Source organism: Cebidichthys violaceus, unplaced genomic scaffold (genome assembly GCF_023349555.1).
Source record: "Cebidichthys violaceus isolate CVI_PGR_0920_01 unplaced genomic scaffold, fCebVio1.0.p SCAF_1, whole genome shotgun sequence".
Lineage (NCBI taxonomy): Eukaryota > Metazoa > Chordata > Actinopteri > Perciformes > Stichaeidae > Cebidichthys > Cebidichthys violaceus.
The window spans coordinates 1,263,858-1,285,116 of NW_027176262.1; the positions used below are offsets into that span (position 1 = coordinate 1,263,858).

Here is a 21,259-nt window from a genome sequence, read left to right on the forward strand (position 1 = left end):
GGTCTCTGGTGGACTGGGGGGATGTGGTCTCTGGTGGACAGGTGGGATGTAATCTCTGGTGGACTGGGGTGATGTGGTCTCTGGTGGACTGGGAGGATGTGGTCTCTGGTGGACTGGGGTGATGTGGTCTCTGGTGGACTAGGAGGATGTGGTCTCTGATGGACTGGGGGGATGTGGTCTCTGGTGGACTGGGGGGATGTGGTCTCTGGTGGACTGGGGGGATGTGATGTCTGGTGAACTGGGGGGATGTGGTCTCTGGTGGTCTAGGGTGATGTGGTATCTGGTGGACTGGGGTGATGTGGTCTCTGGTGGTCTAGGGTGATGTGGTCTCTGGTGGACTGGGAGGATGTGGTCTCTGGTGGACTGGGGTGATGTGGTCTCTGGTGGACAGGTGGGATGTAATCTCTGGTGGACTGGGGTGATGTGGTCTCTGGTGGACTGGGAGGATGTGGTCTCTGGTGGACTGGGGTGATGTGGTCTCTGGTGGACTAGGAGGATGTGGTCTCTGGTGGTCTGGGGGGATGTGGTCTCTGGTGGACAGGGGTGACGTGGTCTCTGGTGGACTGGGGGGATGTGGTCTCTGGTGGACTGGGGGATGTAATCTCTGGTGGATTGGGGGGATGTGGTCTCTAGTAGACTGGGGTGATGTGGTCTCTGGTGGACTAGGGTGATGTGGTCACTGGTGGTCTGGGGGGATGTGGTCTCTGGTGGACAGGTGGGATGTAATCTCTGGTGGACAGGGGTGATGTGGTCTCTGGTGGACTGGGAGGATGTGGTCTCTGGTGGACAGGTGGGATGTAATCTCTGGTGGACAGGGGTGATGTGGTCTCTGGTGGACTGGGAGGATGTGGTCTCTGGTGGACTGGGGTGATGTGGTCTCTGGTGGACTAGGAGGATGTGGTCTCTGATGGACTGGGGGGATGTGGTCTCTGGTGGACTGGGGGGATGTGGTCTCTGGTGGACTGGGGGGATGTGATGTCTGGTGAACTGGGGGGATGTGGTCTCTGGTGGTCTAGGGTGATGTGGTCTCTGGTGGACTGGGGTGATGTGGTCTCTGGTGGACTAGGGTGATGTGGTCTCTGGTGGACTGGGAGGATGTGGTCTCTGATGGACTGGGGTGATGTGGTCTCTGGTGGTCTAGGGTGATGTGGTCTCTGGTGGACTAGGAGGATGTGGTCTCTGATGGACTGGGGGGATGTGGTCTCTGGTGGACTGGGGGGATGTGGTCTCTGGTGGACTGGGGGGATGTGATGTCTGGTGAACTGGGGGGATGTGGTCTCTGGTGGACAGGGGTGATGTGGTCTCTGGTGGACTGGGAGGATGTGGTCTCTGGTGGACTGGGGTGATGTGGTCTCTGGTGGACTGGGAGGATGTGGTCTCTGATGGACTGGGAGGATGTGGTCTCTGGTGGACTGGGGGGATGTGATATCTGGTGGACTGGGGGGATGTGGTCTCTGGTGGACTGGGGTGATGTGGTCTCTGGTGAACTAGGGGGATGTGGTCTCAGGTGGATTAGGGGGATGTGGTCTCTGGTGGACTGAGGGGATTTGGTCTCTGGTGGACTGGGGGGGATGTGGTCTCTGGTGGACTGGGGTGATGTGGTCTCTGGTGGACTAGGAGGATGTGGTCTCTGGTGGTCTGGGGGGATGTGGTCTCTGGTGGACAGGGGTGACGTGGTCTCTGGTGGACTGGGGGGATGTGGTCTCTGGTGGACAGGTGGGATGTAATCTCTGGTGGACAGGGGTGATGTGGTCTCTGGTGGACTGGGAGGATGTGGTCTCTGGTGGACTGGGGTGATGTGGTCTCTGGTGGACTAGGAGGATGTGGTCTCTGATGGACTGGGGGGATGTGGTCTCTGGTGGACTGGGGGGATGTGGTCTCTGGTGGACTGGGGGGATGTGATGTCTGGTGAACTGGGGGGATGTGGTCTCTGGTGGTCTAGGGTGATGTGGTCTCTGGTGGACTGGGGTGATGTGGTCTCTGGTGGACTAGGGTGATGTGGTCTCTGGTGGACTGGGAGGATGTGGTCTCTGGTGGACTGGGGTGATGTGGTCTCTGGTGGACTGGGGGGATGTGGTCTCTGGTGGACAGGTGGGATGTAATCTCTGGTGGACTGGGGTGATGTGGTCTCTGGTGGACTGGGAGGATGTGGTCTCTGGTGGACTGGGGTGATGTGGTTTCTGGTGGACTAGGAGGATGTGGTTTCTGATGGTCTGGGGGGATTTGGTCGTCTCTGGTGGACTGGGGGGATTTGGTCGTCTCTGGTGGACTAGAGGGATGTGGTCTCTGGTGAACAGGTGGGATGTGGTCTCTGGTGGACAGGGGTGATGTGGTCTCTGGTGGACTGGGAGGATGTGGTCTCTGGTGGACTGGGGTGATGTGGTCTCTGGTGGACTGGGAGGATGTGGTCTCTGATGGACTGGGGGGATGTGGTCTCTGGTGGACTGGGGGGATGTGGTCTCTGGTGGACTGGGGTGATGTGGTCTCTGGTGAACTAGGGGGATGTGGTCTCAGGTGGATTAGGGGGATGTGGTCTCTGGTGGACTGAGGGGATTTGGTCTCTGGTGGACTGGGGGGGATGTGGTCTCTGGTGGACAGGTGGGATGTAGTCTCTGGTGAACTGGGGGATGTGGCCTCTGGTGGACAGGTGGGATGTGGTCTCTGGTGGACTGGGAGAGCAGACAGGCTGCTGAGTTCTGGATGTTTTGTAGTTTGTTGATGGTGTTGGTGGATGAGCCGTACGCTGTAGTCCCGTCGAGAGGTGATGAAGACGAGGATGAGGAGGAGAGGGAGGGGCTTAGACGGGGAGTGTTTTTGAGAAGTGGTTGGCATTTGATCAAAGATGTTACCACGGTTAAAGACATGAGTCTTTGCTCACTTTATCTCCGTCAGCTGAGCAGCTTGTGTTTTTATAGAGAACAATGCATGAAGGATGTTTAGGAGACCAGCTCAATGAAGCTCACCAGCTACTTTTAGAGGTCTGTAGAAGTTCCATTGATCTTCATCAAGTAAATCAATTATGGTATGAAGATCTTCTTTGTCTTCAAACAGACGCATGTAACATGAAGGCTCAATGAAGAACATATTAAATATATATATGAAGTAACAACCCATCTCCTTGTCCTCTTTAAGGACATTCAGCAGGTTATTCATGACGTCACCTGTTTCTTCTCTGTTGATCATGTGACATTGTTTACCTGAGGAGTCACTGATCTTCCTCGGTGTGTAACTCGATCAGTAATCCTCTGAACGTCGAGCTGTTTCAGGGCCTTTTTTATCTCCTGTTACATTATGACCTTGTTTTTCATTTCAAAATAAAAGTAATTCATCTCTATAGAAACAGAACCATCATGACTGGAAGTAGAACTAGAACATGTCTTTAGTGAGAATAACACAGTTATGATGACATCAGTCATTAAAAAGACAAAAACAAGTTTGGAATCTATATATCCAACATATTATAATATGTATATATAGTGTCTGTATAGTGTTACTAATGTTGGAAAAGAAAAGATAAGTCTCTCTATGTTATAAATATTAAACTATTGACATGTCTCCTCTCCTCTCCTCTCCTCTCCTCTCTCCTCCTCTCCTCTCCTCTCCTCAGTTTCACCGAGGAGTTCATAATTTAATGTTTTAACACAATCTGGTTAAAGTGAACTCTTTATTAGAGGAGAGACTTATAATGAGGACATGAAGAACAAAATGTGTTTATTAAATATCACAACTTTAATCTTCTTTCTGTTTATTTTTCTGATGAAGCGTTCGTCACACATGATGTGTTCAAGGACCGTCAGAACGAGTCCGAGTCTCTTCAGGTGGACCGTACACTCTATTGACCTGTTCCAGTCTCAGTGAGACGTTCAGGTTCAGCTTCGTTCATGAAAGTTCACAACCTAAAAGTAAAGTTGTGTCACAGAAACATTTTTACTTTGAATCATCTTGTGACGCCTCAGACGTGTTTTAGATTGTGAATCAGTGGATTAGTAGAGTAGTAATATACATATACAATATAATACACATAGTAATATACACACAGTATATCAGTATGTGTGTGTATATAGACTAATATACACACAGTATATTATCTGTCTGTATATATACAGATATAAATACTAATATGTGATGTTACTGAAACTTTTTCAGCGTTTTATATTTCACTTATCTCTTTGTGTTTTTCGAAGGTTCATTTTATAGATTCAACAATAAATGAAGAAACATTTGGAGCGTTTTCTTGGTAAAATGTTTTTATTGAACAAAGTCAGAGTTTCACTGAAAACAAGAAACATGTTCTGATTTTAAGTTTGTAACCGTCGTCTGATCACATTTCATTCTTTCACTTATTATGCATCGCTCTTCATTTGGTTCTGATCCTTTCATTTTTGTCTCCACTCTTTCTTTTCTTTCTTTTCTGTCTGTTTTGATTTAATTTCCCGTTCTGATCATCAGTAAAATAAACTCACTTTTACAGTTTTACATTTTTTATCTCAGGACCCTGATGCTCTTTAATTAAGAGTCAAACATTCAGTAAGTTATGAAACACAAAGCAGAAAACACACAGCAGCTTTACATGTGAACAACATGTGACAATAGAGAACAATAGATGTGAACACAACTACAACACATTCAATCCATGTGATATCAATGATTCATAGAATGAGAGTAGGAGCACTAATAACAACAGAATAATCATCATCATCATCATCAGCTTCACAGGAAGGAAGAACAGTGAACCCTTAAAGAAACATTTTCCTTTTCATCAGTTTCTTTACACTTTGCCGAATCTCTTGCATTTTGATACCATAAATGATGGGATGCAGCAGAGGAGGGAGGATGAAGAAGTTAATCCCTGTGAAGATATTCACCGCTTCAGGAACTCGGTGATTCATGCGGTTATAAATGACCCCAAAGAAGGAGGCCACGGAGAAGTTGATGAAGGTCACTACGTGAGGGGTGAGTGTCTGCAGCCCTTTCCTCTGAGACGCCCTCGAGCTTTTTAGGACCACCGTGAAAATGTGAACGTAGGACGCGATGACAAGGAAACAGGGGCACAGGACCCAACAGACGGCGCAGCACAGACCATACACATTGATCAGAGGCGTGTTTTCACAGGAGAGGTTCGCCACCGCCAAGCTGTCACAGACCAGTTTATCCACCTGGTGTCTGCACAGTCGCAGTCTGGAGGTCAGGAACACCTGGACGGCCGAGGAGGAGCCCAGGCCGGAGTAGAGCAGCAGCAGCATCAGCCGGACTTTAGCCGGAGTCATGAGGGAGTGGTACAGCAGAGGCTTACAGATGGAGACGTAGCGATCATAGGCCATCAGAGCTAAGATGCAGAATACACAGCCGCTGTACACGTTGATGAAGAACACCTGAGTCAGACATCCGGGGAGAGACGCCTCCCTGTCGGCTAACAGGCGCGTGATGATGTGAGGACACACGGATGAGCTGCCCATCACTCCGCTCAGACACAGATTCACCAGCAGAAGGTACATCGGCCTGTGGAGACCAGACTCCACGCAGACAACCAGAAGGAGGAAGAGGTTGATGCACAGTCCTGAAACGTAAAGGACGGATATACATATGAGCAGAGTGGCGTTATTCAGACGAAGAGAGCTGTAGACGGCGAAGGTGACGGAGGCCGAAGACTCAGAGCTGTTCATAGTGAAACACAACACACTCACAGTTAGACCTGCAATAATGTTTCTTCCTCCTCCTCCTCTGAATCAGTCCATTACATGTGGCTGTTTTTAATGCTCTGATATCCATCTGTGGATTTTTCCTCTGGGGTCCTGAAGGCAACACAATGTTTCATCAGCTCTTAGTTGATGAAATGTTTGGATTATATTTCAAACATTTCATCAGCTAAGATCTGATGAAATGTTTGACTGACTTCAATAGTTGTTGACTGATAACCGCTCTGATAACAGCTGTTTCCTCCTCAGTAGTAGCAATATAAAATGTTACGGTTATTGTTTGTTTCTAGAGGTGTAATAATACACATATTCATATTAAACCGTTCGGTACAAGGCTTAAGAACCGAACAATACGTTTGAATAATACTAGTGCGTTTGGAAAATGCAGAAGCTTAAATTGTGGGAAATATAATGTTTTCGGTGGAGCCACTGCGCCCAACCTGGCAACATGCTGTCTGACACGCCCACCCCGGAACCACAACATTGTACTCTGGTACGGCGAGTGTGTTCTGCTAAACTAGCTTAGCATTAAATCCAACAACAGCAAACACGCTACACTCTCCCCGCAGTGTTTAGCTGTTCTACTGATTCAAACAGGACTAAAGCAATCAGCACACAATCCACATCTCTCCAGACCATAATTCTTGCTTTGTTAAACAAAACAAAACCCCAAACAGAGAATCAAATATCCGACCCTATGACAACAAAGCAACAAATCAATCCAGCAACACTGCGGCGCTACAACACATATTCATCCACACACTGAAGAGCACCATTCAGATATGATTTACATCAGAGGAATAATATGACCATATAACCATATCATAAAAACAACACCATAGACACATGAACACAGTAGTAACACTACTGCAGATGTAAAAAAAAACAAAAGCAGTTCACTTACCAAAGCTGCTGTTCACTTAAAGACAAAGTCCATCCTCCTTTCTTTGTTAATGAAGACTTAATGACGCGGTTCTACAGAACATCGGTGCGGATCAGTTCCAGCCAGAGGTCCTCCTGCGAACGTGTTTGTTGAGTTGTAGATCCACTCGGGTCTCAGCAAAGGTTTTCAAAAGCACCGTAGCTTGTAAGTGTCCTGTCGTGCTATGGTGTCATCAGGGACGTGCGGTCAGGTGAGGCAGCGACGAGCTGTGCCTCATCTCAGATTGTGAATCCCTCACTAACTGTGTTGAGCTCGTGCTTTTTGCTTTCTCATTGTTTGTCACCACTGTGACAAACAAGTGGTGACAAACCACCACAAAATATTTGTAGATACTTTTATTATATGTCCTTTCTTTACATAGAATAGGTAATGTATTTCACGTCTGTGTAGAACATATTTAGTGTTGCTGATCTGACATTAAACCGCAGTGAAAAAGCATAGAGGGGAGGAAAACACTACCTCTGCCTCAATGAATATGAAAACCTAAAGTTACCATATCACAGCTTAACTCAGACAGCTAAGGTTGAACAAATAACAGGCATTTAAGAGTGGGGATGCTAAACTGCAACACCAGACTCAGCAAGTGACTCTGCTTCTGTCTGGAGACTCTCAGACAGATAACAAACCACAAGCCTAAAGCCCCCCACTCCATGAACGCCCTACGCCTGGCAAACCCACTGAATGAGTTTTACTTCCGCTTTGAAAGACAATGAAACAGTCCTGAGCCAATCCCCCATGACCCCATCCACCAGCTCAAGACCACCAGGTCCCCCTCCTCCAGCTCAGCAGGGGCCCATGCCTCACAACCACCCACCATCCCAGATGTTTATTTTCTGTTTAGTACTTCAGTTATGTAGTTAGTCCAATACATATTTCTATTATAAAGAACTTGATCATTTGATTTGTGTGTAAATTAAATAATAGGTCCCTGTACACCATGACAAGAACTCTGTAGTAACCCTGAGATTAAGATATAGTTGATTAATATCACATTTTGGAGTTTCCTTATTTTTCGAAATTAGCTGGGGTCCTAAATTTAAAATAAAGTTAAATCCTCTTACTTATATCAATGATGTCTTATCGCGAAAGCTTAGTAGCATCATTCTTTTTATACAAATTTATGGGTTTATGATTCATAATTGAGTTATTGTTAATCACTACATATTTTGATATTAATTATTTATTAAACTGCAACAAACAATCACGCTACAGTCCTAATTTGTGCCACTAAATCCTACTCACACTCTGTATTACACTACAGGTGATGCAACTTTCCACTACAAGGTTTTCCAATAATACAATTTACTTTTGTTTTTGATATTGTTTCTTGGAACTGTTCTTGTTTCAGGATCAGGTTGTCGGCCTTGATTTATGCTCCTAATTTGCCTCCATTTCATTGTCATTGTTGTTGTGTTTTATGTTCATATACGTATATACTTTTGTATATATATATATATATATATATATATATAGCATGTTAGAGTTATAAATAACTTGTCCATGTGAGAAACAATAGTTTAATTTAATGACATCACCAAAATCATTTTTATTTTTATTTTTTATTTTTTTAAAGCCAATAAAGCCAAATTATTTGGGGGGGCTGAAGCACCCCTAAAATAGGCCTAGCGACGCCCCTGCTGTAATCTAATTATTAGGATAGACTACTGCTGTGGGCAACTCCCTGACTTGAAAAGGTTAAACTACAGAGACTCAGTGTCTGAACTTAGTTTGGAGGGAGTCATTGTGACAATAACAGGTGAGCAGATCAATGTTAGGTTCATCCAATGTCTCAGCCTGTGTTTGACTGACTTTAAAGAACGTAGTGTAAGTGTGCTGTATTGGTGATATTTGTTTTCATTCGGATGAATTTAGTTGGTGTTTATACACTGAGGTGTGTTTGTATATTATTGATGATTTATTTCTCCGTCATTCATTTAAATTTGATTAACTTTCACAAAGTGTTGCTTAATTCCTGCAATATGTTCATCCATTGAGCGGTACTATTTATTGCTTTAAGAATCAAAGTGAGGATGATGATAAACTCCACACGGGTTTCTTATTTCACACTTAGTGGCTACTTTGACACCGGGCTTTTTAAATACTTATATTTCTTGATTATTCTGACTTTTTATATTTCAATTATTGGTTCTAATCTTCTGCTGATTGTGGTTATCTGTATGAACAGAAGCTTACATGAACCTATGTACCTTTTTCTCTGCAGCCTGTTTGTAAATGAACTGTATGGTAGTACAGGGTTGTTTCCATTCCTCCTGGTTCAGATCCTCTCTGACATTCACACTGTTTCTGCTTCACTTTGTTTCCTGCAGATTTTCAGTTTGTACTCTTATGGAGGTGTAGAATTTTTAAACTTAGCCGTCATGTCTTATGACAGATATCTTGCGATCTGTCATCCTCTACAATATAACACACGAATGACTTATCATAAGATTGCTGTGCTTATTGCTTTAATATGGTTATATCCTCTTCTTATCAATGCTTTGATATTGGCTGGTTTGACTGTTCCTTTACAGCTGTGTGGGAACATCATTAACAAAGTCTACTGTGACAACTATTATGTTGTTAAACTGGCCTGTTATGACACTACAGTCAACAACATTGTTGGACTTGTTAACATGTTTACAGTAATCTTAGGTCTTATAGTTTCAATCTTTTACTCCTACACGAGGATCCTCAGAGTTTGTTTCTCTGGTTGTAAACAGAGCAGACAGAAAGCTGTCAGTACCTGCACACCTCACCTCGCTTCTCTGCTCAACTTCTCCTTTGGGACTTTCTTTGAAATAGTGCAGGGTAGGTTTAATATGAACAATCTACCCAACATGTTTCGCATTATTTTGTCATTATACTGGCTTACATGCCAACCGCTCTTAAACCCTTTAATGTACGGACTGAACATGTCCAAGATACGCATTTTATGTAGAAGTCTGCTCTTTGGGGGTAAAATGTAACTACACTTGTTGTCTGAAAGCTAACAGATTTGCTCATTTTGGTAAAAAAAATTTTTTAAATGAGATAACTCTCCCAATACTATTGTCAACTACAACTATATGTGACAACTATTTTTTAATAAAACACTTATCAGTTGGTTTTCTTTAAATGACCAAAAGTGCATTCATACATACTGTTTTATTCTGTCTTCTACTTTAGAATTAATCTGATTGTCTAATTATTTTAGAAAAACATGTTTACAAACCTCAAAGAAAGGAGCTGAAAAGTATTGTTTTCTAATTGTTATCAAAACTAAATTAATTCATCAGCACTTATCTTGGAAAGTTTATATCATACTCAATATGTTGCCATATATATCCAATAACCAAATCAAAGAGATCGCAGATTATTGCCCGGTCCAACTACCCATTAAATTCCCAGGTGCTGTTAAGTCTGGACGCACTTGGTGCCATGAAACAAACAACGCACTATGAATTGAACAAAAATATATTTTTGTGTATTGGAATAACTCCACCTACGTATCTGAAAGGTCTATCTGGAATGTTTAAAGCCAATTTCTAGTATTTATACTGGGCAGCAAACATTTCTAAATTCCCTTATTGGATTACAAAACCCTGGTACCCACTTTACAAATCTTTACAAAAATTCCTTTCCAATTTGGCTGCAATTCAGAAGACGCTTCAAGCAAGCATTATTTCTATGCTAACACTGAATAGATTTGGTGAAGAAATGGTCTTGTTTTTTTCTCTGACTTGTTTATTAATAACACTTTGACTACATTTAACTACACTGTAAAAACAATATCCCTGGGTCACACTATTTTAGATACTTGCAGGTCAAGAGTTTTGCTAAAAAGCATTTTCCATCCTTTTGTACTCCCCCAGTCAATTCAGTACACTACCTTTTAGATCTTAAACCTTATGGGAAGGGCCTAATCTCCATGGTGTACCTTGATCCAGCATATTAAATTCCTTACATGGGCTGATATACAAAGCAGTTTGGGCACAAGACATTGGGGAAGAACTATCGGAGCAAATATAGAAAACTGTGTAGCATGCACCCACATCTCATCCTTCTATGTAGGACATGGATTGATCCAGTTAAAGTCCCTTTCCGACTTGCTAAAATGTTCCCTACAGTAAAGCCACCAAAGCCCTGTCACAATGGGCCACATATTCTGGACTGCTGACTGGTAATTGGAAACAGGTGTCGGCCGGACCGCCTGCTCAGAGGTGGGACATGAATAAATACATAAACGGACTATGACAGAAGAAATAATTCTCATTTGATGGAAATCCGTCTGTAGGCGGATCTCTGCCATCTATGACCTTTGGAAATCCGATTTCCCTACCCCAATAACAGGGTCCCTGTTTCCTCGTGCACATTAAGTTTAAGAAATCAGCTAACTGGAGAAAACGGTCTCCTCTTGAACCCTAACCCTATTTTTAGGCCTCTGCTCGAAAATTGCATACCCATACTCAAATGAGTATATTTCTGCAACTACAAGGTGTATTTTAATAGTGTTGGTGTTATAATAAAAGGAACACTTGTGAGATTTATTTAGATGTGTAAATATCAGTATATATGTTACTGGTTAAGAGTAAATGAAGATGGCACACAGCACAAATTGAAAATGTTTAGGTTCGCCTAAAAGAAAAAAGCACTTTCAGGATATTTATTTCCTAGGAATGGTGTAGCTTGAAGATTTAAACCTCTCCCAGGTCATAGCACAATATGTGAACAGTCTCTGTGCAAAGTTTGACTTTGATAAAGTGAACCACAGGAAAATTAGAGAGGTTTTAGTACAGAGAGTTTGGACAAGGATTCCAAAATTTTAACATTTATACATTTTGCACAATGTGTGCTATTTAAATTTTTTCATGTACCAAACTATATATTTAATTTGTATATATCACTAATTGTGTTTAATACATCTAAATACAGCAGTTATAGCTTTATTTGAAGGCCAGAATACTCTCTAAGCAGTTTCTAATTCTCTGTGTTCATTCAAATTCTTTTCAGATTAAGCTCTTCCCCTCTGCATAGAGCTGTAAATCCCCCCCCCCCGCATCCGATTTTGGTCATTGACATCTCCTTTGACGCGTTAGAGCCAACAGAATCGAGTTATTCCACGTGGGCTGAGATTGACAGCACTGTTAGCCAATCAGAATCAAAAAAGTACCGGCCATCATGAAACATAAAATCCGATTTGCTGAAAGTTAAAACCCTCTCCACTTCCCGAAAAGTGACGGAAAGAGACAAGATCTCTTGAGTCATACACAGGATACCCAGTGAACACAAGGAACAGTGAAAATGAATGGAAATATTTCTCTTTTCACTGGAAAATGACAAAAGTAAGGTGCAGTTTATGATCATAATTGATAATGCGGATTGTGTTGCTGGTCTTGTTTTGCTCATAACTCAATGAGGGTTTGTTTTAGCGGAATATGAGTCATATCCCCGTAATCCTCAGGTTGCTGCCGTTGTTTTGAGCTAACATGAGTTAGCACAGAGCTAGAGGCATAAATGTGGCGAGTGCGCTTGCGTAGGAGGCGCTATATGGATTCTGATATTTGGTAATTTATATAGTTTTGTTTGAGTTGTGTTTGGAGTGTGTACAAACAGCTGAGATAACTTTGTAGCCCAGGCTCTGCAGTTTAAGCAGGTATGCAACATCATTATATTCGTTACTGATGAGTGCACTTGTTTGGCATTTTGCGTGGGTGAATTTTTGGATGACCGTGTGAGCCCCCACAGGGGGGGCTCTCGGGTTTAACAGCTTTTAACTTACCCCGAAATACCTTGTGGCAGGCAGTGGGTTCCACCTACCTAGTGCTCCTGTGTTATGCTAAAGTCTTACATCGACTCAATATACAAGACTTCATGGATGCAAACACACACACTTGTGCACATCACTTCCATCACAATACAGTCCGAGCAAACATAGGCTAGAGGTCCAAATATATTCCAGCTCACCTTAAAAGAGACATATTTGACACATTTCCTCGACATGATGTGTACCAAGTCTATACTTGAACCGAATGTTATCATGATGTTGAAGAAGAAAGAGTGGAGTACGGGGTACCGTTAGGTTTTCTAAACTACACAACATTTGCATTGTGAATCATTTACATGGAAGAAGGCCTGACCAGAAATCAACAGGTTTGATTATAAGAGGAAACACCACATCAATACTTTTCTGTATATTTGTGAATACATGTGTTGCCATTTGATTAATGAATACTGCTGGATATAGTTCTTAAAAGACATTTTAGTAACAATTGCAAGTGACAAAAAACGGTTTTAAACTGGTGCAGTATTGAGGAAGAACGCACTGTCAATGTTCGTCTACTAAACATGCTGGTAGTTTCCACTGACAGATTGTTACTAGAAGTGTGTGACAACATTATGATGCGGACCCTACAGAGAAATGAATCATGTTTCTTTGACTTTCACTTGATCCGCTCTGTTTGTTATTCCTGCGTCTCTCTTGTCCACGGGACTTTACCCCAAAACTTCCTGAAGACATAAATCATATCAATCAAAAAACAACTCAAAGGGTGTCCTTGTGTACAAGTGGTTGAGATGCTTATATACAGTTGTGGTCAAAAGTTTACATACACTTGTAAAGAACATAATGTCATGGCTCTCTTGAGTTTCCAGTTATTTCTACAACTCTGATTTTTCTCTGATAGAGTGATTGGAACAGATACTTCTTTATCACAAAAAACATTCATGAAGTTTGGTTCTTTCATGACTTTATTATGGGTTAACAGAAAAAGTGATCAAATCTGCTGGGTCAAAAATATACATACAGCAGTGCTAATATTTGGTTACATGTCCCTTGGCCATTTTCACTTCAATTAGGCGCTTTTGGTAGCCATCCACAAGCTTCTGGCAAGCTTCTCGTTGAATCTTTGACCACTCCTCTTGACAGAATTGGTGCAGTTCAGTTAAATTTGATGGCTTTCTGACATGGACTTGTTTCTTCAGCATTGTCCACATGTTCTCAATGGGATTTAAGTCAGGACTTTGGGAAGGCCATTCTAAAACCCTAATTCTAGCCTGATTTAGCCATTCCATTACCACTTTTGATGTGTGTTTGGGGTCATTGTCCTGTTGGAACACCCAACTGCGCCCAAGACCCAACCTTCGGGCTGATGATTTTAGGTTATCTTGAAGAATTTGAAGGTAATCCTCCTTCTTCATTATCCCATTTCCTCTCTGTAAAGCACCGGTTCCATTGGCAGCAAAACAGCCCCACAGCATAATACTACCACCACCGTGCTTGACGGTGGGCATGGTGTTCTTGGGGTTAAAGGCCTCACCTTTTCTCCTCCAAACATATTGCTGGGCATTGTGGCCAAACAGCTTGATTTTTGTTTCATCTGACCACAGAACTTTCCTCCAGAAGGTCTTATCTTTGTCCATGTGATCAGCAGCAAACTTCAGTCGAGCCTTAAGGTGCCGCTTTTGGAGCGAGGGCTTCCTTCTTGCACGGCAGCCTCTCAGTCCATGGAGATGCAAAACACGCTTGACTGTGGACACTGACACCTGTGTTCCAGCAGCTTCTAATTCTTGGCAGATCTGCTTTTTGGTGGTTCTCGGTTGACTCTTCACCCTCCTGACCAATTTTCTCTCAGCAGCAGGTGATAGCTTGCGTTTTCTTCCTGATCGTGGCAGTGACAAAACAGTGCCATGCACTTTATACTTACAAACAATTGTTTGCACTGTTGCTCTTGGGACCTGCAGCTACTTTGAAATGGCTCCAAGTGACTTTCCTGACTTGTTCAAGTCAATGATTCGCTTTTTCAGATCCATGCTGAGCTCCTTTGACTTTCCCATTGTAGCGTTTGTGGGCGTTTGTATCCAATGAGCCCTATTTAAATGGCCTCAGAGAAGTCACCAGCTGTAGTCACTCATAATCACTCACAAGAAGTTAAGAGGCCATGCTATGAAGCTCATTTCATTGACACAACTTTCTAAGTCACCAAAATTGCTAATTCATGTTGCTGTATGTATATTTTTGACCCAGCAGATTTTGTCACTTTTTCTGTTAACCCATAATAAAGTCATGAAAGAACCAAACTTCATGAATGTTTTTTGTGACAAAGAAGTATCTGTTCCAATCACTCTATCAGAGAAAAATCTGAGTTGTAGAAATAACTGGAAACTCAAGAGAGCCATGACATTATGTTCTTTACAAGTGTATGTAAACTTTTGACCACAACTGTACATTAGATACTACGTCCGTAATCTGCTTCCAGCTCAAACATGAATTAATGTTGGTTATTTTGACATTGTTTTAAGTAAATGATCTGTCTATTTGTAAGTCTAGTTGTATCTGATATGTATGCAAAAGAAGGTTTTGTAGTTAACCTGACATCAAGAATCATGGCCAATCCGCGGTCCTTTGATAATGACGTCAGACTGCTGCTGTGAGCATCAACTAACAGATGTAAAAGGAGCAGAAGCAGAGTTTCAGCCCCGTCAGGAGGGACTGAGTCTCATGTCTTTGTATCGTATAGATGTTATATAGAGGAATGGTAAGTTTGGTTAGTTTGTAGTATTTGGTCTCATAAAGCAGAATGAATCTGTTTACTGTTATTGGCATGAACTTTGTTATGTGAGATTAATGCTTTAACTTCACAAATCTTTACAAATCTATAAGTAAATGTCACATCATTATGTTGACTTTATCCACTTCATAATGCTTTGATTGCTTCATGAATCACATTAAGGATCATGATCAACTCTACCCAGGTTTCATATTTTGCACTAGTCGCCTACTTTGACATCGGGGTTTTTAAATACTTGTTTTTCATAATTGCCACGTCTTTATATGTGTTAATTATTGGTTCTAATCTTCTGCTGATTGTGGTTATCTGTATGAACAGAAGCTTACATGAACCTATGTACCTTTTTCTCTGCAGCCTGTTTGTAAATGAACTGGTTGGTAGTACAGGGTTGTTTCCATTCCTTCTGGTTCAGATCCTCTCTGACATTCACACTGTTTCTGTTCCACTTTGTTTCCTGCAGATTTTCTGTGTTCACTTCTATGGAAGTGTTGAATTGTTTACCTTAGGAGTCATGTCTTATGATCGATACCTTGCGATCTGTTGTCCTCTACATTATAGTAAACATATGACTTCCAGCAAGGTTGTAGCCCTGACTGTGTTCGTGTGGTTGTACAGTGCACTTGCAACTGTTATCATGATGTCTTTGAGTGTCCCTCTACAGCTGTGTGGGAACACAATTCAAAAAGTCTACTGCGACAACTACTCCATTGTTAAACTGGCCTGCTCTGACACTACAGTCAATAACATTCATGGACTTGTTTACATGTTTACGGTAATATTTACTCTTATAGTTCTAATCTTTTACTCCTACATGAGGATCCTCAGAGTTTGTTTCTCTGGTTGTAAACAGAGCAGACAGAAAGCTGTCAGTACCTGCACACCTCACCTCGCTTCTCTGCTCAACTTCTCCTTTGGGGCTTTCTTTGAAATAGTGCAGAGCAGGTTTAATATGAACAATCTACCCAACATGTTTCGCATTATTTTGTCATTATACTGGCTGACATGCCAACCGCTCTTAAACCCTTTACTGTACGGACTGAACATGTCCAAGATACGCATCATATGCAACAGTCTTGCTTTTGGTAAGAGAATGTAGAATATTTACTGTAACATCTGTCATCTAATAAATCTGTTAATAAACGAGATGATAGCACTAATCTTTCACAGACTAAACATCCTCAGGATGAATTCTTCTCTCTTTGAAGACTTAAGCTCGGTCTATTTCTGGGGCTGTGTAGCTTGTTCATACGGTGTTTTTATTGTAATATGTAAGAAGGTTAATAAGAAACTTCAGCCGACACCTTTTCTAAGTACAGTACATTTCTGTTTAGTGTTGATCATTCATTTGACTTTACTTGCAGAAGATCAAAGTCTTTGAGCCTACTTCATAAAAGATGTTGGTGTCCTACACAGTCTCCCACACATGTGGAGTTAGTCTTCCCTAATGCAGACATGCTAAACATTTGCTTGGATTGAAACTAATTCTTGATTAAGAGCAGATGTTACGTGTCATCGTTGTTAAAGAGAACTTATAAATACTGTTTTTCCAAACACTTATGAATATGGATGAAAAATGTCCAAAACAATTGAACAATTAACTTCTCTTTGACTTTGAAGATGAACAAAAGTAGTGCAGTGGCTCCCCCTCGAGTCAACACAGTGTTGGCCTCATTTTTAAGCCACATCAATTCATTCTTATGACCTAATCAGTGGGTTTTATTTTTTTAATATCAGCTAGTGTCTCAGAATGACATGACAATGAATGACAATGAATGTTTTATTCAGTGAAGAGATTGTGGGTTGTTGAATAATGTTCCCTTTATTTCTTTATTAAACATCCTCGTGTTTACGTCAGCGTTGGTGGTATAGTGGTGAGCATAGCTGCCTTCCAAGCAGTTGACCCGGGTTCGATTCCCGGCCAACGCAGAGTTTTCTTCTTTGTTTCTAGTAACACATCAATACGTGGTGATTCAAATCCTCCTTTTGTGGGTAAAACTAAACTTCAGCCTGTGTTTATTATTATGATGATTATGTATGAAGGTATATTTGTGTCTTTATCACGCAAACAAAAACATTTTTTTGAAAGCAAATTTCTCGCACAGCAATCAAAAATCAAGTTTTTAAGTGAAAATATATAAACTATTTGTTAGTTTTGCTTATGAAAAAAAATTGTCTGTGTAATAAAGACACAAATATACCTTCATAATTATGCACATTACAACAAAGATGATTCTCTCCAATAATCAGAGACTTTTAGAAGCTGTAATGCAACTCATATAACTTATTATTAACACATTAAGTTATTTATAAGAAGGAACATTATGACATGAAAGGTAAAGCACAACATTTATAAATATATTCAAAAATCAATATAAAGAAGTCAGGAAAAATACATTTTAATAAAGAGTCAAAGATGAATTAAAAACAAATCAACTTTAAGAAATATATGTAAAATATTCAATATATATATATATGTATATATATATGTATATATATATATATATATATATATGTATATATATATATATATATATATATAAATGTATATATATATTTATATATATAATATAAATATATATTTAAATATATATTTATATTATATATACATTATTTTATATATATATTTATATATAAATATATAATATATTTATATATATAAATAATAAACACAGAACAGAACAGAACATGAGAGTCTGAGATGTTGTAACGTCTACTCTCCACCAGAGGGTACTGTGGGCTTGTGCTGCTTTTATTTTGAAGGAGAACAACCACAAAGCGGAAGTGATAGCTTTCAGAAGCGGAAGTGTTTGTCCGTGTGTTTGTATAGCTACAGTCTCTGTGAGCTAGAACCTGGTCCGGGATTTAACGGATCCACAGAGTTCGCCTCCGACCACCGGGAGCCTCCGGTAGTCCGTGTTCGTCCTCTGGTTACGGTACCGGCTGCTGGTGCTGTTGTCCGCCGCTGTCGGTCTCCTCTGATGCCCGCGGACCGTTAGCTGTTAGCCGTTAGCCGTTAGCCGGTGTTGTTCTGAGTGTCATGGCGGCGGGAGGCGGCGCGGCTGCTGCTGTTGGAGACGTAGAAGAAGACGCGTCACAGCTGCTGTTTCCTAAAGGTCAGTTTATATATATATAAATATAAAGTATGTATATATACATACCAGTATTAGTCATTTTACTGTAACAGAGTATTTGTACACTGTAGTATTAGTACCTTTCCTGTAGTATATTCAGTGTATTTCCTCAATGTGAAGCAGAACTACTGAGAGATTTGTGATTTTGGCTTCTCTGTGATTGGTTCTACTGACACACTGCTTCTCTCTGATTGGTTCTACTGACACACTGCTTCTCTGTGATTGGTTCTACTGACACACTGCTTCTCTCTGATTGGTTCTACTGACACACTGCTTCTCTGTGATTGGTTCTACTGACACACTGCTTCTCTCTGATTGGTTCTACTGACACACTGCTTCTCTGTGATTGGTTCTACTGACACACTGCTTCTCTCTGATTGGTTCTACTGACACACTGCTTCTCTGTGATTGGTTCTACTGACACACTGCTTCTCTCTGATTGGTTCTACTGACACACTGCTTCTCTGTGATTGGTTCTACTGACACACTGCTTCTCTCTGATTGGTTCTACTGACACACTGCTTCTCTGTGATTGGTTCTACTGACACACTGCTTCTCTCTGATTGGTTCTACTGACACACTGCTTCTCTGTGATTGGTTCTACTGACACACTGCTTCTCTCTGATTGGTTCTACTGACACACTGCTTCTCTCTGTGATTGGTTCTACTGACACACTGCTTCTCTGTGATTGGTTCTACTGACACGCTGCCTCTCTCTGATTGGTTCTCGTGTCCCCCCCACAGAGTTCGAGAGCTCAGAGACTCTCCTGAACTCGGAGGTCCACATGCTGCTGGAGCACCGGAAGCAGCAGAACGAGAGCGCCGAGGACGAGCAGGAGCTCTCCGAGGTCTTCATGAAGACCCTGAACTACACGGCCCGCTTCAGCCGCTTCAAGAACCGGGAGACCATCACCGCCGTGCGCAGGTGAGGACCGGGTGTCTGTGGTCTGGATCTGATCTGGGTCTGATCTGGTTCTGATCCGGACCCCCCCCTTCTCTCTGTTTCAGTCTCCTGCTGCAGAAGAAGCTCCACAAGTTCGAGTTGGCCAGTTTAGCTAATCTGTGTCCAGAAGCTGCCGAAGAGGCCAAAGCCCTGATCCCCAGGTGAGTCTGATCCACATCACGTCAGACCTGAACCAGCACCTGAACCAGGACCAGTAACCCTGTTTCCTCCTTGTGCTTTCAGTCTGGAGGGTCGGTTTGAAGACGAGGAGCTGCAGCAGATCCTGGACGACATCCAGACCAAGAGAAGCTTCCAGTACTAAAACCGGCTCCAACCCCCCCCCCTCTCTTTTTATATTACCCAGATCTGAATGGTCGTGATCATGTGATCTGATGACATCACTCAGCTGGTGTTCGTTGTGTTTCTGTCACAATAAACTTCACTTTGTCTTTTTTACTCTGTGGTCTGTTTGTTCTAAAGGATCCTTCTGGGCCTGGATCTGGTCTTAGTCTGGTGGTTATGTCCATCAGTACAGAGAAGACACACACACACATACACACACACACACACACACACACACACACACACACACACACACACACACACACACACACACACACACACACACACACACACACTTTAGGGAACTACTGAACCTTAAAAACCTAAATCTAAGTTTCTTCCATGAACTTTAACTTAGTGTAGAGGAAGAGACTGGTTCATATAGAGGATCAGGACTAAACTCAGACTGGTTCAGGACCAGATAAAGGTTCCTCTTCAGTAGGAACCGATGAACCACAGACAGGAAGTGAGACGGTGTTTAGAGATGGACCAACGTGATCTTTAATAAATAAAAACAGACTTTTAAAACTCATCAGCTCCTCTGTCAGATGTTGACACAGTAGTCTGGTTCAGGGTTCAGGTCCTCAGAGTCCTGCAGGGCCTCAGGTAGGACGCCACTGGAGGTCCTCACCATCCTCATGGTGGTCCTGCTGAACAGGGTCCTCTCGTAGTCCATCAGCTGCCTCCAGAAACCAGCGTTGGGTCTGATGAAGGGCCGCTGATCCAGAACCACTTCGTGAGCCCGCCGTAGGCTGAGACCTTCAAACCTGCAGACACAGAGACCACCAGAACCAGATCCTTTACCTCACTAAGGCCACCTAGACTACAGACAAAGGGGGACCACACGGGGGCGGGTTCTACCTCATCAGGTAGGCCATGATCAGGGTCGGGGACCGGCTCCGGCCGGCACTGCAGTGGACCAGAGTTCTCCCGGTCTGGTTCTGGTGGATCCGCTCAGCCACCGGGTCAAAGTAGAGTCTCAGGGGGGCGTGGGGTCGGTCCTGGACCGGGACGTGGAGGACCTGCAGACTGTCCAGCTGAGGGTAGACCAGGTCCTCCAGACCGCTGGCGTTCACGATGAGCGTGATGTTCCTGGTGGAGAGGACGCCGAGGTTCCGGGCCGAGTCCAGACCACCGAGGAAGAGACCGGGGGTCACCTGAGAGACCTCCATGACCCTCTAGAGGGGACAGATTATTATTACTGTAATATATGTCATTACTATAATAATATATTATTATAATATTCATATTACGTCATTCATACACTACGACTGTGAGACTCAAAATGTTTCTGTCAGAAGTGGGATTCGAACCCACGCCTCCAGGGGAGACTGCGACCTGAACGCAGCGCCTTAGACCGCTCGGCCATCCTGACACTGCGAAGGGGAGAGGGCCAATGTGTATATAAAGACACGTTTTATATATATATATATATATATATATATATATACTATAATATGTATATTAAATATATTTATGTTGTGGTTAATATAAATACAAAAGTGTTCTGCAGTTCAGACATTTTGGGGACAAGTCCGGGCACGCGCACTCACACACTCACGAGTCACGGGACAATGAGTCACTTAGTTTAGTTTCGGTTCTCAGTCTGACTTCAGCTCCTCGTGCAGGTAAGATCTGTTTCTATTGGGTTCTATTGT

General features: G+C 42.5%; 5 protein-coding genes and 2 non-coding genes across 7 annotated transcripts; 4 read left to right on the plus strand and 3 right to left on the minus strand.

The window, feature by feature from the left end:
* Nucleotides 1–4,736: 4,736 nt before the first annotated feature.
* Nucleotides 4,737–5,663, minus strand: or60a1 (odorant receptor, family 60, subfamily A, member 1). The gene has a single exon (XM_068733814.1). The coding sequence runs from the start codon at nt 5,661–5,663 to the stop codon at nt 4,737–4,739; it is 927 nt and encodes a 308-aa protein (XP_068589915.1).
* Nucleotides 5,664–8,669: 3,006 nt separating this feature from the next.
* On the plus strand, nt 8,670–9,605 carry LOC137870352 (olfactory receptor 4B13-like). Its single transcript, XM_068707573.1, has one exon. The coding sequence runs from the start codon at nt 8,670–8,672 to the stop codon at nt 9,603–9,605; it is 936 nt and encodes a 311-aa protein (XP_068563674.1).
* Nucleotides 9,606–15,351: 5,746 nt separating this feature from the next.
* On the plus strand, nt 15,352–16,281 carry LOC137889830 (olfactory receptor 11A1-like). The gene has a single exon (XM_068733940.1). It carries the CDS (start codon nt 15,352–15,354, stop codon nt 16,279–16,281), a length of 930 nt encoding a protein of 309 aa, XP_068590041.1.
* Nucleotides 16,282–17,039: 758 nt separating this feature from the next.
* Nucleotides 17,040–17,111, plus strand: trnag-ucc (transfer RNA glycine (anticodon UCC)). Its single transcript has one exon. It is a non-coding gene; the product is annotated as a tRNA-Gly (tRNA).
* Nucleotides 17,112–17,964: 853 nt separating this feature from the next.
* polr2d (RNA polymerase II subunit D) lies at nt 17,965–19,715 on the plus strand. Its single transcript, XM_068707703.1, has 4 exons — nt 17,965–18,298; nt 19,061–19,241; nt 19,325–19,420; nt 19,503–19,715. Exons 1-4 carry the CDS (start codon nt 18,223–18,225, stop codon nt 19,579–19,581), a joined length of 432 nt encoding a protein of 143 aa, XP_068563804.1. The 5' UTR covers nt 17,965–18,222; the 3' UTR covers nt 19,582–19,715.
* A 363-nt stretch (nt 19,716–20,078) lies between these two features.
* On the minus strand, nt 20,079–20,775 carry LOC137868424 (dual specificity protein phosphatase 14). The gene is made up of 2 exons (XM_068705201.1): nt 20,463–20,775; nt 20,079–20,368 (listed from the first exon to the last, which is right to left on the minus strand). The coding sequence occupies exons 1-2, from the start codon at nt 20,771–20,773 to the stop codon at nt 20,146–20,148; spliced, it is 534 nt and encodes a 177-aa protein (XP_068561302.1). The 5' UTR covers nt 20,774–20,775; the 3' UTR covers nt 20,079–20,145.
* A 118-nt stretch (nt 20,776–20,893) lies between these two features.
* Nucleotides 20,894–20,976, minus strand: trnal-cag (transfer RNA leucine (anticodon CAG)). The gene has a single exon. It is a non-coding gene; the product is annotated as a tRNA-Leu (tRNA).
* Between the last annotated feature and the right edge of the window lie 283 nt (nt 20,977–21,259).